At 41.0% G+C, this 17495-nt stretch overlaps 1 protein-coding gene across 1 annotated transcript; it reads left to right on the top strand.

Annotated features, from left to right (window-relative positions):
• The first annotated feature begins 1103 nt into the window (after positions 1-1103).
• SLC45A2 (solute carrier family 45 member 2) lies at positions 1104-16835 on the top strand. The gene is made up of 7 exons (XM_066338429.1): positions 1104-1542; positions 2611-2787; positions 6130-6455; positions 10221-10364; positions 11590-11713; positions 12540-12745; positions 16611-16835. The coding sequence occupies exons 1-7, from the start codon at positions 1104-1106 to the stop codon at positions 16833-16835; spliced, it is 1641 nt and encodes a 546-aa protein (XP_066194526.1).
• Positions 16836-17495: the final 660 nt, after the last annotated feature.

The raw sequence follows: 17495 nt of genomic DNA, 5'->3' as shown, positions 1-17495 counted from the left end.
TTCATATGTGTTGTGGCAAAAATGTCAACATTATTACCATAAATCAGCCTTTTACATTCTACTACATAGACCCCAGCCTGGAAGCAAGAATTATCTCAAAAGGCCTGGCAAGTTGTCTAAATCATCAGCAAAAGCACCTGAGGTTTCCAGCTGATAATCGGTTTAGTCTAAGTTACTAAACATTATACACTGTTGCCATAGGACTTGACAATTTTCTTATGCCCAAATATATCTGATCATATTGGAGAAAAATCAGCCTTGTAAAATGTGATGTCCATCATGGATAAGTTTTGAAACCAAAATTACTGATATCAATTTAAAACCTTGTGTTACTTCAGGATAGGTGGATCAGCTGCCTCACTCAGGTGGCTAACCTGAAAGGTACAGCTTGACTAAGGTCACTACAAGTTTCTCCAAAGCCCTTCCCCTGACAAGTAAGACATTTTTAAAAATTCACCTCCAAGCAATTCTAATATTCTTTGTTTTCAGAAATCAAGAAATAATTTGTTCTTTTGAGGGCATTACACAGCACATATAAAAAAGTAGCCATCAGTTGTTGCTTGACAGATTCTGTTGAGCTTTATATCTGCCTCTAACACTCAAGGGCAGTGGGATAGGTTCACTTACTTATCCGTATGAAGTGCAATGAAATCCTTTTCTGGACAGATGCAGATTTTTCCTCCCAGGTTAGTCGGCATGGAATGGTCTGATGCTCATGTTTGCTGAATGGGTAGATGAGGACTCAGTTCCTGGTGTCACTGCTGTCTTACAGCAAGATCTTAAAACAAGAGGAACAGCTTTGTGTCAGGCTAATCCTGTGCCTGGACCATGTGATGTATGTTCCCATTATATGTGTGCTTCATGCGTAAACAGTAATTCCTTGGTTGTAGATAGTCAGGAGCAGTGCAGACGCCCAAAAGCTCAGATCTGCTAATGAGAACACACCCCGCCCCCTTCCTGGCATAACTTGTGATCGCAGAGCCATGAAAGTATGTGAGTCCCTCCCCCAGCACAGACCGATCCCACCCGGCATATGATCTGGGCCCCATGTCAGCCGGAGCAGGCAGCACCAGCTCGCCACGGCGCTGCTCACAGCCAGAGCTATGACCTTAACTGAAGACAGCTTCCACGGAGCTCTTCCACCCACCTCCGGAGTGGCCAAGGCCGACATGGATGACACCAGAGAGAAGGAGGAAGCTCCGAGGCAGTCAGTGATGAGGACTGAAGCAGTGGTGCCAAGGAAGCGAGCGGTGGGAAGGCTGATCATGCACAGCATGGCCATGTTCGGTCGGGAGTTCTGCTACGCCGTGGAGGCCGCCTTTGTCACACCCGTGCTGCTAAGTGTAGGGCTGCCCAAGAACCTCTACAGCCTTGTATGGCTCATCAGCCCTATCCTGGGCTTCGTGCTGCAGCCCGTGGTAGGTTCAGCCAGTGATCACTGCACCTGTAGCTGGGGCAGGAGGCGACCTTACATTCTGGGTCTGGGCATCATAATGCTGTTAGGCATGGCTTTGTACCTCAATGGGGACGTGATGATCTCAGGTGAGTGAGGGGCTTGTGTTACGCTGACAGACAAAACTCATCCTAGCCTTTTGAATCAGAAAAAGGAGAGGGGTTCCCCTTTTCCTTCTTAAAATACTCTGTTAAAATTTGGTATCACGTGACTCAGGTGCACTGAAGGAGCTGGGGAACACTGTAATCTTCGTGTACATTCAATCTGAACACTGGATGTCATGTACTCTGTGCATAGTGTTGTGTAGTCTGTGCATGTGATTGCAGTCTGTTGTATGTTGGTTTGGTTGCCTGGTAAGCTCCTAGAAGTAAAGATTTGCTTAGGTCATGGAAGTTTTTTGAGCTAAGATCTACCTTGTTAGCTTAAATGATAGTACATACCCAAACTGAATCCCCGTTCATCCTTATTTTTGATGGATTAGTATTCAAAATACTCGCCTATAATTACTGCAGCACAGGCTTGACTCAGGACTGTGTTGTGCTGGTGAAAAACAAAAATCCTTAACTGCTTGAAAACTCTGTTGCAGATGAAACACGCAAAACAAATAGGAGTGACATTCCTATTTTCATATTTTAGCTTGGGATGTAGCTTCCTAAAGTCTTGACAGAAAGTTGTTGCTGACTAGGCAAGGAGGAGGTGTGTGTTTTATGGACTGATTTATTATTTCTTCCTTGATATTATTAATGTTGAATATGCTTGATTTCATTGACCCAGAAAGAGATGTTGCAGTCAACTCTTGATTATCTAAAACAATATAAGGGTGGGACAAAGAGAATAAACTAAAAGTATTACAAAATGCATGTGTTACCAGAGCATGCCTTGAAGTGGTAAAGAAAGAGATAACGGATAGTGATGCTCTTGGCTGTGGAGCATGAAGCATTCTGAGCATGTGGTGACTCAAGGCAGTAAGTCAACCCAGCCCAGCTCAGCACTACATAGACTCAGCTCTCCTGCTTCTCTGATGAGATTTTGGTGTCACTGGACTCTCTGGCATAACCAGTCATTGTTTTGATTTTGAGGTATAAGGAGAGACTAAATGTGGTTTTGCAGAACATGGCACTGTTGCTGTCAGAATGAGGGTGTTTTTCTTTTTTTAGCTTTCATCGATGAGAGAGAAAAGCAGCGGATGTGGGCAATAATCATTACTATGCTGGGAGTAGTACTTTTTGACTTTGCAGCTGATTTTGTTGATGGTCCCATCAAAGCATATTTATTTGATGTCTGCTCTCATCAGGATAAAGAGAAGGGTCTGCATTACCACGCCCTCTTTACAGGTACTCTGATCCCTTCTTTTTCTCCCTACCTCTCAATGGAGGGGAAGGTAATTGCATGGCTTTATTGTCACCATGTTTCTAATCTTGAATGAACTGATCATCTGATCCTGCACTTCAGTCACGAGACTTTTGTTTGCTGGGTTTTCACTACTCCAGAGAACAGCAACTTGTGATTGCTCTACAAGAATTCTGAAGTCTGAAGAAGACTGCAGGCACAAACAATTACAGCAACACAGACATGATTTAAGAGCAGCTAGTTATTTTAAAAAGTGAAATAGTGTTTGTTCAGTTTGTTTGGGGTTTTTTTCAAGTTTTTGCTGAGGCAAAAATTAATGGATGTAGCTTGTTTCATTGCTATTGCACATAAAAATAACATCTTTGGTTTGTCATGTGACATAGAACAAGAGCTGCACAACCCAATTGATTTCCGTTCTTCAGCAGTGCCCCAGTATGTGCTGTATAGAAAAAGAGTTCTGTGTAAAATTCAGAAATTCACAACTCCCACAAAATAGGTCTAAGTAGTTCAGTTCAAGTTCCTGCTAATGAAGTAAACAGCTTCATTTGTCTTTGTACATTTTTGGAATGTTGCTGAGTTACAGAAGGATACAAAACTGTTGGAACAAGTCCAAATAAAGGCTACTAAGTGGATAAGGGAACTGGAGCACCTCCCCTGAAATAGACAGGCTGCTCAGACTGGAGAAGAGAAGGTTGTGGGGAGATCCAATAGGAACCTTCCAGTTTCTGAAGGAGGGGCCACAGGGAAGCTGGAGAGGGTCTCTTCTTTAGGACGATAAGGGGAAATTTAGGCTGGATGTCAGAAAGAAATTCTTCCCTGTGAGGGTGTTGAGACACTGGAATAGGTTGTCCAGGGGGATTATTGGATGCCCAAGCCTGTCCGTGTTCCAGGCTAGGTTGAACAAGGCCTTGAGCAGCCTGGTCTAGTAGGAGGTGTCCCTGCCAGTGGCAGGGTGGATGGGACTGGATGATCTCTAAGGTCGATTCCAACCCCTGGACGTTGATTCTATGACATCATTGGTACAATGTGAGCTCTGTGTTGAGGAAATGCACAGGGAAGACACCTAAGGCTGTGTACTTGTGAAGTGACCTGGGAGGAACCTCCTGCCTCCTGCCATGTCTGAAAGTAATCCCTGTGAAAGCACTAGATGTAAAGCAGGCTACATAAGAAGTCATGTAATCTTTGTTACAGCAGATTTTTGTGGCTACTGAACCCCCACCAGGAGCAGAGAGATGTAGACTCACAGTTACTCTGTTCAAGGAGCAGGGTGTAGTAGGTACTGACAACAGGCCAGTTTTGGACACATGAAATACCTGTGTCCAGGAACACAGATTATAAAGGGAGCTTAAAGCCATATGGGAATGAAATCTGTATTACCCATTAGAAACAGACAGACAAAATGCTAAAGAATCACTTGTTTGGACAGAGAGAGGAGTGAGTTTCTATGTATATTCAGCACAAGTCTGGTTGCAAATTTTTTTGGATGGTACTAAAAAGTCTCCAAGTTTGAAGCTACAGATTTAGCTGATTCAGTGTACAGAGATGTGAAAAGGGATGTGGGACAAATAACGTGAAATAAGACTGGGATAAAGTGCGTGACTTGGTCCAGCATCCTGTGCTCTCCACAGCAAGTTCATCAATATCTTAACCCTTCCTAACTGAAAGTTCCCTGGTCTGGTGTTGAAATCCTCCCTTGATTGGAGTTCTACAGCCTCCCAAGGCAGTCTTCTTCAGCAATTCATTTGCCTTGGTGTTAGTTTTCCTTAAAATGAAATACAAATATCCATTCCCTACAGATTACATTTATCATTCCCCATTTTATCCCTATTAGACACAGATAGCAATCTTCCCATTTTTTTCCCAGTTTCTGTTTTAGATATTATTTCTTTTTCCCACTTTAGTTCCTTCCTTCCTTCCCTCCTTGCTTCCTTCCTTCCTTCCTCCCTCCCTCTCTCCCTTCTTCCCTCTAAGATTTTTCTCTCCAGATTGCCTTCAGTTTAGGGTTTGAACATGAAACTTGATAGCTTTGCAGTTATGAAACCATGGCCACCCATTCAAGTGGAAGAAAGAGTACACACATCCAACATCTCAGCATTCAGGCTGCATTCCAATATCATAATGCTTTTTTTTCAAAACAGCATGCAAAGACATCATCAAATGTCAAACATCCTCTCTGCAAACATACAGTGAGATTATGTAGTGTTGATTTTCTTTAAAAGGTTATTAGCATAATTGTTTTTTATGAGAACAAGCAAGGATAGAGTCCCCTGTGAAATACCATAGGACACAATGAAGGTTGGCCATAATCAGACACAAGAGGGCAAAGGAAGTACAGAAAGCCCAGAATGAAGTCAAAATCCCATGTTTTGTTGGGGAAGCAAGTGCAGGTGCTGTTAGGTTTTGTTAGATGTGGGTCTTTGCTGTACACTGTTATCAGTTCTCCTAAGCAGAAGGGTAGAAATACTTCCATGTTCTTGGCAAGTGCCTGTCCTGTGGAACTCCCAACCATCCATCCCACAGAGCCACCTGGTTAACAAGGTGTCAGGACTCTGCAAAGGTGCCACTCCTACCAGAGCTCAGTACTAAATGTAACAGAGGGCACATTCCTGTGCACCTCTGTGTGCACTTAAAACAAACAGAAGAATATGTAAAAAACCCGAACTGACTGAAAACTGGATTTATTAACTTCAAGACACAAAGTAGCATTCTCATTTTACCTTTTAGTTTACCTCTTCTGAGAAAATTAGTAAATGGGATTACACACTTATATTTCTTCCTTTCTGTTTTCTTTTCCAAGTGGTGTGGTACTTGGATTTGTATATTTACAAACCCACGCCTTTGGGTTTATTTAATTTTTAAAAAATTCACATGGAGGCAGTATTTCTGTTTGGACTAAGCTAAATAAAATACATTTAACAAATTCTAAACTATAGGTAGTCTCAATATAATTTAAAAAACATTTGTTCTGTGAAAATAAAAAAGAAAACCACATAAATTTTTGTAGGATTTTATTTAGTTTTACTTGTAATGTTTGCCACTTCAAGGAGTCAAAAAAAGAGATGGACCCGATGTTGCTGTATGTTCAGGCAACTTCTGGAGAGCTCTGCCTGACAAATCTGAGGAGGTTTTTCAAGAGATGTTTTAGTAACTGCTCATGTATGTGGATAGCTCACTATTCCTATTTCGTGTGAAAAATATCTGAAGAGTGATTATTCTATCATTTCTAGAGGGCATGAACATATTGAGAGTATTATGTACTCTTTGTTTATTTTATCAATGCCAGTAAACATTCTTTTTTTTCCTTTTTTCCCCCCTCACCATTGTAGGTTTGGGAGGTGCCCTGGGTTACCTTACAGGTGCTATGGATTGGGGTCAAACTATACTAGGATATACACTGGCATCAGAATTCCAGGTGATTTTCTTCTTCGCAGCCTTGGTTTTCATAATCTGCCTTACCCTACATCTGTGCAGTATTCCTGAAGTCCCACTCAGATATGAAAATGAAGAGGCAAAGTTCTTGTTGGAAGTGACTGAACCCCATAAATACAACTCCATAGAGGAGGAAATTAAGAATGGTTACTTAAAATCAACATGTCCCGAAATCAAGGCTGCAGCCAAGCCAGGGAAATGTACAGTTGCATCACGCACAGAGGTGAGTGCAGAGATGATTTTACAGAACATATCTTTGCATCCTTAGAGACTCCTTAATTAGCTAATGTTGATTGTTTGTAATGGAGTTCTTTCACACACACACAGAGGAACTCTCCACCAGGATACAGAGACAGGAGAAAGCCTGCTCTTTTTTTTTTTTTTTTTTTTTTTTTAAGAAAGTTTGGGGTTTTTTTTTTAGAAAGTATTGCCAGCAAGAGGGATGAGACAAGCTAGTTCTGATGCTTTGATCCAATGACAAGGATGAAGGAGTACCTCACTCAGCTGTCTGCTCAATGTCAGTCTCTTGATATCCTCCTCATGTAAATTTTGTAAATAGTATCTACTTTATCCTTTAGTCTTGATGTAACTAGCATAAAATTGTGGACAAAGACTATAGACCATTAAACTTTGATGTAGGTCACTAATTCTCACCGAAGTCCACACAATTTTATACATAGTGCATGTGAAATGTATGTTCCCTGCCTAGTAAACATTTGGGTTTTCTGCTGCTCAACATTTCATTGAGCACTAATGTGTTTAATATTACTACTTCTACAGCAGTACTACCTTGCTACCAGAGTTTGAATTTTATTTTGAGTGATATTGTATCTGTGCCTTTGGCAGAATTTTTAGGTGCAAGATAACAGTGAGTATTTTTAAATCCTCGCTGTTATTTTGTTTCTGATGCATTTTACGAGAGATTTCTTCAACCTAAGACACAGAGGAAGAGGTGAATCTACCAGAAAAATATCTAGGGAGCTCACTTCTAGCATGGTCTAGGGAAGAGGTGATCATTTTTACTGTTTGGTTGATGACTTTTAGTGCTAGAAATCCTCATGTCTATCTCACAGGACACTAGCTAAGCAAAGTGTAATGCAATAGTGGTGATACAATTGCTTGTCATTTTGATTTCACTTTTGATTTCTTGGCGTTATGCATATTATCCATCCCTGACACACTGATACAAAGGTTTGATAAATCAGGTAAACCGTACTAAGAATGTGCAAATGGTCATAAGCAAGAAAGGAATACACTTGTTTAATCTATAAATAAAAGGGATTTATTATCTTTTATTATTTGTAATTTGTTTTATAATAGCACTTGGTAACTTCTAACCAGAAGAAAAATACTATTACACCAGATGCTCGACTTATGAAATGAGCATTGTCTGATGAGAATGCCAGGCAAACACAGAGTTGGGCAGACAGCAAGGCAACAGTTATGGGGAGAATCTGACAAGAGCATTGTGATGCTGTCTGTACTTCCTTACTGCAGGCAACTTGAGCAGCCAGCATCCTTCACCAGGCCTGTTCACTCTAAGCATCCTCCGAGATGTTAGAGATGCTGAGTGTCATCGTTTGCTTGGACCGTGTAGGCTTTAAAAAAAAAAGGCAAATGAAGATGAGAGAGTGATGCAGTGAAAGGGCAGGTAGCAGACTGTGGTTTGGAGTAGCTTCTGCCTTGGCAAGAAATAATTCCATGGAGTCAGTACCATGAGTAACATGGAATTGCATGTCTGACACCAGAGGGGAACCTGTGGTGTCCAGTGTGGGTAAGCCTGTGCCATTGACCTCCTGTCTGACAGGCTGGGAAGCCTGCTGGAGTCCCCCCAGGGCTTTGATCAGTCTCATGTTTCTTTGATGTGCATTTCTTTGTGTGTATGAATTGTAGACATTCACTGCTTTAATGATCTGTCTCCTGTGGCACATGTTTGCTGAGTTCATTCATTACCATAATCACTTCCTTGAAGAAATGGTTTGGCTTCCTGTTTTTCTGTCTCTCTTTTTTTTTTTAATTGCAGCCATCATGGCTATATTTCTTCTAAATTAAGGTCTATGCTCTCACAAAGAAATTAGCCTTGTATTCTTTTGAATGGTGCCAAATTATTCAGGGTCCACTGCCACAAAACCCAAGTCATGTTGCTTCATCTGTATTCTTATGATCTTGTGCTCTAAGTTGTGATTTTGTAGAGATTATTTGGTATTGTGAGCTTTTGAAGAATAAGGCACTTAAACAGAGCCAAACTTTAGCACATTATTTAGATTAGCATGCAGTTTGTGTGCTGGTATGTTTTGAATGTGTGCATTAAACATTTTTGATTTCCATTTCCACTCTCTGGAATATCTAGATAGAAAGAAAACCTTTCTATCTAGCTGTCAAACTATTGTTTGTAATCACTGCAGTGTCCTTTGTAGTTCCATGACCTTATCTTAGAACTTAGATTGGAAAGGTTATTTTAAAAAGCAGTGTGGAAAAATTATAAACTCAATTAAGCCCAGTCAAACAATAGTAATTATCCTTGAAATAGCACTAGTGAGTCAATCTAGATTTTTTTTTTGTTTGCTTTCTTTTTATAATTATGGAAGAATATAAAGCTTACCCTGTTTAAAAAAGACAGTGATGCCAAGAGAAATTCCAAGGGATTTGGACAACATACAGTCCAAGGTAGAAGTCAGCAACTTGAATTTTGGCATTCCTATGAGGATTAAAAACCTCGCACTGAAGCAAAGTATTTTCCAACTTTATATGTGGTGATTACCCATAGAGTAGCTTGTAGCATAGCCTAGTTCAAAGGAAAGTAGAATTGCAAAAAAGTAATTACAACACTGAAATAAGAAAGGAAAAAATTACATCTTACAGCAAATTGAAGATAAGATCCAGTCCAGGAGTTTCCAGTAATTAGCATAACTTTTGCAGTTCTTCCACGTTTTATAACATGTATCTTCCCTTACCATCTCTCTCAACACTGTTGTCTCCAAATGTTATGAGAGAAAATGGGAAGTTTTCCATCATACACAGTTAAAATAGTATCTTTTTTCCTTTTTTTTTCCCTTAAAAGCAGTGAACCATGCAGGAGCTTTAATACAAGAAGAATAATGCGTCAAAATACCTGATATCAAGCACACCTACAGTAGTTAAAAAAAAAAAAAGTAATACAAATGATCTGATGAATGTGAATGAAAAAGAAACTGAGAGTTTAGGGGCACAGGGCTGAGACAAGGAGGCAGATAACATGAGGTATTAAAGATGGTGAGAAAATTTGATTTTCCTCATCAGTGAGATTTGTTAACTAGCACCAATTAAGTTTTGATTGTGAAATGAGTTACTTCCTTCATGGTATAAGGTGTTCATATTCTGGAGCTCACATCCTCTATTTGCTGCCATGGTGAATGACACTCCTCCCTGCTTCAAGGACAGTGCCTAGTGGAAATCTCATGATATGCCCGAAGAGGTAGACGTTTCCTTAGAAAAAGAAGTTTCCTAGTGAATTTAGCACACAGAATGGAAAGGGAATAACTCAAAAATGCTCAGAAATCCACAACTTTTAATTTCCAGGAAGTATTTTGAGCATAACTTTTTTCTGTGTCAGCTTTAAATTTTCAGTGTAAAGCTGATGGTCTCTATAAAGAAATAACTTTTGTTTCCGGTTATTTCTGTTGTTGGTTCATAGGGGGTTTTTTTAACTCTCTGAGTCTGCTTTGGCAGAAAATTTCCCTGTGATTCTACATCTAAATAATTGTCCTACAGATTACAACAGCAAGAAATGTTACATTCCTGCTGGTACACTCCATCTCTTCCATAGTTTCTGTGAATTTTATAAATTGAAGGAAACTCAGTACCCAAGCAACCCTTCCTAGCAAAAAATAAAAGCCTTAGGAAATTTAGCAATGAAAAGGTACTACTAAGGCCTTCTTCATTTGCTGTCAGCTATTTCACTGGCCTTCAGAACAATAATACTGTATTATTCTTGAATATTTGCTTTTAGGAAAAAAGGAAGATGACCCTTAAATCACTTCTGAAGACACTTTTAAGCATGCCATCCCACTATCGCTGGCTGTGTGTGAGCCACCTCTTTGGATGGATGGCTTTCCTGTCCAACATGCTCTTCTTCACAGATTTCATGGGACAGGTAAAGCCTAAAATCATCTCACTACTCCTTCCTTTTAGCATCTCCTCCTCCATAAAAAAGAAATGGTGTTACTATCCTGAGGAAATGACACTGGTGTCAGAGCCATTTATATCTGAATGGCTCCACAATAGTTTTGTAAGCCAGCTAATTAAGGTCAGGCCCTTGTTTCAAGCCTGTCTGTGAAATCATTGGGGAAAACCTTTAGTATTTGTAAGGCTATTTGTATCTAATTGTTCCAAGTGAGGCTCTCAGAGCTGGTTGAAACACATCGATTTTCTGCTTTGGCTTCGGAGCTACTCCCAGATGGGCAGGTTTTCTAGCTGGGGCAGTGTTTGGATGCCGCTGGCTTTATCCTGGTGAGTGTGCAGCATCCACACAAAGCCCCTCACATGCACTGCAGCCTCCCTGGCCTCAGACCGTGCAGCTCTTTGACACAGGGAGCTACTTGGTAGCAGAAAGTTTTATTTTCTTGCATTTGTCTGCCCTGAGTCCCTTTTCCCAGCAACTGTTTGCCTTCACAATAGCCAGTGGTGCCTTTTCTGCCATTCCCAGGGACTGTATGTCCTTGACAGTGATTCTTGCCTACATGGATGTGTCTGCCTCCCTTCTTCCAGAGTACTAATACGCTCCTGGCACAAATCTCTCACTGCTACTGCCTGCTCTTCTGTGATTTCCACACAATACTCCCATTTCCTTGCCTTTTCTGCCTTTGTAGGCAAGGTGAGAGGGAGGGTTTTTTCCCTTGCAGTATAGATTAACAACTGAAAGAAAAGTTTTGCTTGTCTTGGAAGGTTACTGAGTAGGACAATAACTATGTGGAAATGTTAGAATGTTAGTGGAAGTGGGTATGTTAGAGGTAAACCTGAAAGAGAAAACAGGAAAAAAATAGATAAATTAGAGAAAGAAAGGCTAAGGCAAGAAGGCAGAAGTGGAGAGAAAAAGTTAGTTGGAAGTGAGACACCCAAAGGATAAAAGAGCAATGGAGTCAATGTAAAGTAGACAGTCCAGGAAAATGCAGAGGGTAAAAAAATGAGGTGGAGCCTGGCATGTTATAGTCCAGGAGACGTAGTGTGAAACCTGGAGAATTACAGATGGGTGGTTATGACACTGCTTTACAGATTCCTCGGGTGCTCCCTACCAGAGATGGGGCCCTGTGCCCATAAGAAGGAGGCATTCCCTACATGCAGCCATCCCTGCCTTCTGTGACTTTCGTGGTCTCTTTCAGGTTGTGTACCACGGGAATCCTTATGCACCTCACAACTCCACACTTTACCTTACCTACAAAACTGGGGTAGAAATGGGATGCTGGGGACTGTGCATCAATGCGATTTCTTCATCAGTCTATTCTTGTAAGTACCCACGAATGAACTCCAACACTGGGTTTGCTGTTTGCAATTGTTTAAAAACCATAAAGGGATGCCAAATTACCTAGATTTTTTTTCTACATTAAAGCTTTAAGGAATGTTACATTCTCAGCATTGTTAGAAACTCATATCTTAGTCCAGCCTGTCCTGACCATATGATGAGGAGTCACTTTGGGAGTAAGACATTGTTCTGCACAGGAACTGACCCTGAACACTGAAAATCATTCTGAAATTAACTGCCACATCAAATTCTTAGGTGCTCTTTCACTTAGCAATGCTTAGCTGTAGGCTCTCAAAAGTGGCCTCTCCCCATTTGTATTCCCCTTGCAGAAAGTCTTGCCAGGAGCTTGAATCTTGCTCTGCAAAATTATGTCTAAACATGCTGGCACAGCTCCCCAGTTAGATTTCACCATAACTTTTCCACAGGATTAAAAAATTACTTGTGATCTGAAAGCTCAAATAAGTAGCATTTTGGGGGTTGATTTGAGCATCTAAAGGAGCTTGAGGGAAGTGTTTTCTCCTTTGGAGCTTAACTGCAGGCATTTCTGTGTGGTCTTTCTGTGCATGAAAGTCTATTCTGCACAAGTGTCTCTGAGTGCAACTGCAGTGTGAGCTGCAGGTTGAGCTCTGGGCGGTGTGAGCAAATATTCTTTGGCAAGTTTATACCTATAATAATCTGAGGTAATTTCCAAAATCATTAAGATTATCTCCTTCATTGCTTTTTACAAAATACAGTGCCTTAAAAGGAATTCTCTGATAAAATATGACCTGTTTTTTAAATCTTATCAGCAATTTTGCTTTCTTTTCACAGACTTGCAGAAAGTCCTTCTGCCATACATAGGATTAAAGGGACTTTATTTCATTGGATACCTATTTTTTGGACTTGGTACTGGATTAATTGGCTTGTTTCCCAATGTCTATTCTACTCTGGCTCTTTGTTCACTATTTGGAGTCATGTCCAGCACACTGTACACAGTTCCATTCCACCTCATTGCAGAATACCACAGAGAAGAAGAGGTGAGTGCAATGTCTCAAGAAGCATTAAGTTTATATCTGTCTGTGTGTGTTCAACCTGTTTTGGGGGTAAACTGGATAGAAATGGTGAGCAGCTTTTAATTTTAATTTTGAACTAATAATAATGATGCATATGAATGAGGAGTTTCTGACAGAGAGAGTTAACATCCCAGCTCCAAATTCTGCAAACATGCCTTCAGTGAAACAAATAGTTATTTATCATCACATCTGAAACAAAGCCAATCACAGTACATGTTCAGACAGTAAGCAGGTAAGAGGGCTCCACTTGTGTTGCCTTCAAATTCTACATTTCTTATATCCTTCCTTCCAGCCACATTAGCAGAGAACTTGACTTCTGAGTGCCTGAGATTAATAACAAGCCTGTAAAGGCTGTCAGAACTTTTAGGTAACTGCAAAGTGTTACAAAAGCTCTTAGCTAATAAACAAATGACATTCAAGTAGAAGTAGCTTTATGTAGTTCAGTATTAAATCATATACCACATTCTTTTTATCTATCTAAATGTCTGTGGTTGGGTTTTTGTCCTCCATGGCCTTAAATCCTGTTTCCAAGGAAAATCTGGAAAGACTTGCACACCTTGTATCATGTTACTGGGCACAGCAGGATCTACATGTATTGTGAAGTGTTGAGTTCTGTAATGGAAAAGTTCTCTCAAGTCTGTTAAGTTAGTCAAACAGCTGGAAACAAGAAAGAATAAGGAGAGCTGGAAGAAATTAGGAAAAGTTCTTCAGTATATCTTGGGACATCTGAAGAAATTAATAAGAGCAATGTTGAACCATTGTAAAACCACATAAAACAGTTGAAAGCAGCACAGGGCTAGATAAAGTGCTAGACAACATGTCCTACTGTTCTGCACAGCTTTCACCAGCACCCTCTGAATGATGAACACAACTCTAATTATTCTACTGAATGCTAGGAGGATGTCTCAAAGTGATTAAATATTTCATATATGTGATTCTTTAATTTTCAGTTAATTTCTTTGCTCCTTCCAACAGAGAATGATCATGATGTTTTATAAACACAAAACAAAAGGCTAGGAATGAGCCCAGGTTAGGGTGAGATCTCAATTCTAACCTCAGGTCAACCAGCTTAGAGAGCAGGAGTAAATGAAAAATTTTTATCTGTTCCAAGACAGAAATGAAATAAAATATGCTAAGTGTGCGTGAACTTTACACTTTAAAGGCCAGTATATTCATGTGTAACTTTTAAGACAACCAGTTGTTTCTTGTTTGGTGTATGGTACTTCCTGGGACAGATGTTAAATTATATATAATTCTTTGTCAGATTTTATATTAATGGGTTGAGGTTTAGCTCAAATGTTCTATAATGTTCAAGATAGGAAAAAAAATAAAGAGCGAACATCAAGTACAAGAGTGCATTCATTTACAGATTCATGTATTTGTGGTTGGAACTACTGCCACATAGAAACACTGGGAACAGCCCAGCAAAATAAATACAATTTATTTTAAAAAGTGTCTAAAATTAGGACTTTATAATTTCAGAACAAGGAGCAGATATTTTTCCCCACTATGCACTCTACCAAAATCATGTGCTATTTTATAATGCTGCCATTTCAGCTCCTTTTCCGTGCTGCTGTTCCCAAGGATCCAAATTCAATTTTTTTTTCTACTGGATTAGGAAGAGACTTTGTGTCTCCAGTACTTGTGAGCTTTGTGTAGCTCAGAGGCAAGGTAATAGGGTTTGCAAAAAGTAAAAAGCATCTTAATGGCTAAGAGAATTTGGATACCAGAACACAGCAGTGCCGCTGGCCTACAGTGTGGGAACTTCTTGTTGTTGGAATACAACCTTCTCCATTTAACAGCCTATACAGGAAGAAAATAAATATGTAAATTATCACATAATTTCCCAGTAAAACAGAGTAATTTCCTTCTGGAGGAAGGGACCTCCAGAGATCACGCAGATCCTGCTCAAGGAGGGCAACCTGGAGCAGGTTGCCCAGGGTCTGGTTTGAATGATTCTAAGAATGGAGACTCCACAACCCCTCTATAGTTAACCTGTTCCAGTGATCCACCAGCCTCACAGGGTGCTAATAAGCAAGACACTTGTACATAATAAAGAAAGGTTTTTGCTCTGCTATGTATATCATAGCAGATACACAGATTAGTAATTAAAAGTGGTCCTCAGCAGTGTAGAAGAATCCTAGTCTGGATGTTTGTTTTCAGGTTGCTTTCATCCCCAGCAATAGAAGTAATACATTTGTATTTTAGTAGTGATTTCCTTTATGTTCTTTGAGCCATAACTCCAGGTTCCTGCCTGTATGTGTGTGGGGCACATCAGCACAGTCGTAAAGCCTTTGGATGTGGTTCCTCACAACATCTTTCCCTCTAAATTGAAAAGATGGATTTTATGAGTGGACTGTTAGATGCCTAAGAAAGTGGTTGGATGGTCACATCCAGAGGGTCATGGTCAATTACTCAGAATCCAAATGGACATCAGTGACAAGTGGTGCCCTCAAGGGTCTATACTGGGACTAGTGTGATTCAGTATCTCCTTTAAAGACATGGATGAAAGGATTGAGTGCACCCTTAGCAAGTTTGCAGATGATACAAAGCTGAGGCTGTTTCCTGAAGGAGGGGATGCCATTCAGAGGAACATGGACAAGCTCAAGGAGTGGGCCCAGGGAAATCTCATGAGATTTAACAAGGCCAAGTGCTGGTGCTGCACCTGGACAGGGACAACCCCCAGTATCAGCACAGGCTGGGCATGACCAGAGCCAGAGCAGCCCTGCCCAGAAGGACTTGGGGGTGCTGGTGGGTGAGAGGCTGGACATGCCCCGGCCATGGCACTGACAGCCCAGAGAGCCAAACGTGTCCTGGGCTGCATCCAGAGCCCCGTGGGCAGCAGGGGAGGGAGGGGATTCTGCCCCTCTGCTCTGCTCTAGTGACACCCACCTGGAGCTCTGCATCCAGAGCTGGGGTCCCATCATGGGAAAGACAGGGACACAGGGACCTGCTGGAGACAGTCCAGAGAAGAGACACAAAAATGATCATAGGGCTGGAGCAGCTCTCTTCTGAGGAAAGGCTGAGAGAATTGAGATTGTTCAGCCTGAAGAAGAGAAGGCTTCAGATTGACATAATTGTGGCTTTCCAGTATTTGAAGGGAGCTTGCAAAAAAGATGGAGGGGCTTTTCACAAGGGCACATGGTGATAGGACAAGCAAGAATGGCTTCAAATTTAGGGAGAGTAAATTTAGGTTAGATATTAGGAAAAAATTCTTTACTGTGCGGGTGGTGAGGCACTAGATGAGGTTGTCCAGAGAAGTTTTGGATGCCCCATCCCTGCAAGTGTTTAAGGCCAGGCTGGATGTACCTTTGAGCACCTTGATCTGATGGAAAGTGTCCCTGCTCTCAAAAAGGGCATTGGAACAAGATGACTCTTAAGATTCCTTCCAACACAAACCATTCTGTGATTCTATGATGATTCTTTGATAATATGATAGTATGGCTCCATCAGCCATGAGTCAGAGCTAAATTATCCATTACAGGATGACCTGTACTGTTAAATTGCAGTTTGACAGAGTTCAAATTAACCTGAACTTGAAGAAAATGTAGAATTTTTCTGGCCAGTTTTCAATTACTTCCTTAAGAAAAAGGATAGAGGGGTAAACTGCAAATGAGAAAAACTGGACATTTTGGTGAAAGCTTGGAAAACTGACTGTTACTTGTAAAATCTCTGTGGTAACTTCTGTAGCCTCTATGGTACAAGAAGAGTAGCAGCAAGCTACTGACCTGTCCTGCTGCCCTTGAGGGGTGTAACAATGTCTTGGCCAAGAGCTGCATGTTGCTGACACTGTCCCCATTTCTGGGGTTTGTTCTGTGCTTCTTTGCAGAGTCTGAAGCTGCAGGAAGGGGAACAAGCCAGGGAGCATGGGCGAGGGAAGGGCATCGACTGTGCTGCTCTCACCTGCATGGTCCAGCTGGCCCAGATCATTCTTGGTGTGGGCTTGGGGCTCCTGGTCAGTGTTGCTGGCAGTGCTGTCACCGTGATTTCAGCATCCACAGTGGCGCTGATCGGCTGCTGCTTCGTGGCTTTCTGCATTCGTTACGTGGACTAGCACTGCAAGGAGCACTTGGAAGAAATCTCCCCAGGGGAGTGTTTTCTTTCTGGGTCAGTAGCACTGGTGATGTTGCTGTGCCGGCACTGCTGGCACGTCTTCCTCTCTTACCTCCTTGGATCGGTTGCAATTCCAGAGCTTTATGAAATGGAGACTTGATAAAACTGGTTGCCTAATGCCTCAGACTCACACATCCACCCACAGTGTGTTCACATGCTGTGACATGTGATGGTGTGTGTAGCCACAGTATTTTGATGCTCTGCACCAGGAGTCATTATGAAACTCCTCATTACCAATTTGTGAAAGTTAATGGATGAAGAATGTGATAAATTGAAGTAATATAAAAGGACAGCGTTAGGAAGAAAGCTTTTATTTATCTTGTTTTTCAAATATCTTAGGTTGGGAACTGTTCCTTCCAATAGTCAAAAGCTGCAGGATATTCAAACAGGTGTCAGAGGCCTTGCAGGGTACAGTTCTGTTGTTAGTGGTACTGCTAAATGGGATCAGTTAATTACCAGCTGCTGTCAAAAGCAGATTTGAGTGTGAAAAATAACTGGAATATAAAAAATATTGAAGCCTATTGTTTAAAAGCACTATGTAAAGTAATTATTTTGTACTGGATCCTGCTGCTTCTGTATAAATGAAGTGAAAGTACTGGCC

This window comes from Sylvia atricapilla, chromosome Z, assembly GCF_009819655.1.
Source record: "Sylvia atricapilla isolate bSylAtr1 chromosome Z, bSylAtr1.pri, whole genome shotgun sequence".
Lineage (NCBI taxonomy): Eukaryota > Metazoa > Chordata > Aves > Passeriformes > Sylviidae > Sylvia > Sylvia atricapilla.
The sequence above is the reverse complement of the archived record's forward strand: the minus strand, read 5'-3'. Positions and strand labels throughout refer to the sequence as shown.

What these genes read in the sequence shown, in the direction of transcription:
- SLC45A2 (XM_066338429.1), top strand. Translation starts at nt 1,104, where the DNA reads ATGACCTTAACTGAAGACAGCTTCCACGGAGCTCTTCCACCCACCTCC. An exon ending in TCACAGATTTCATGGGACAG is followed by an intron (nt 10,365 to 11,589) that starts GTAAAGCCTAAA and finishes GGTCTCTTTCAG; the next exon opens with GTTGTGTACCACGGGAATCC. An exon ending in TTCTTCATCAGTCTATTCTT is followed by an intron (nt 11,714 to 12,539) that starts GTAAGTACCCAC and finishes TTCTTTTCACAG; the next exon opens with ACTTGCAGAAAGTCCTTCTG.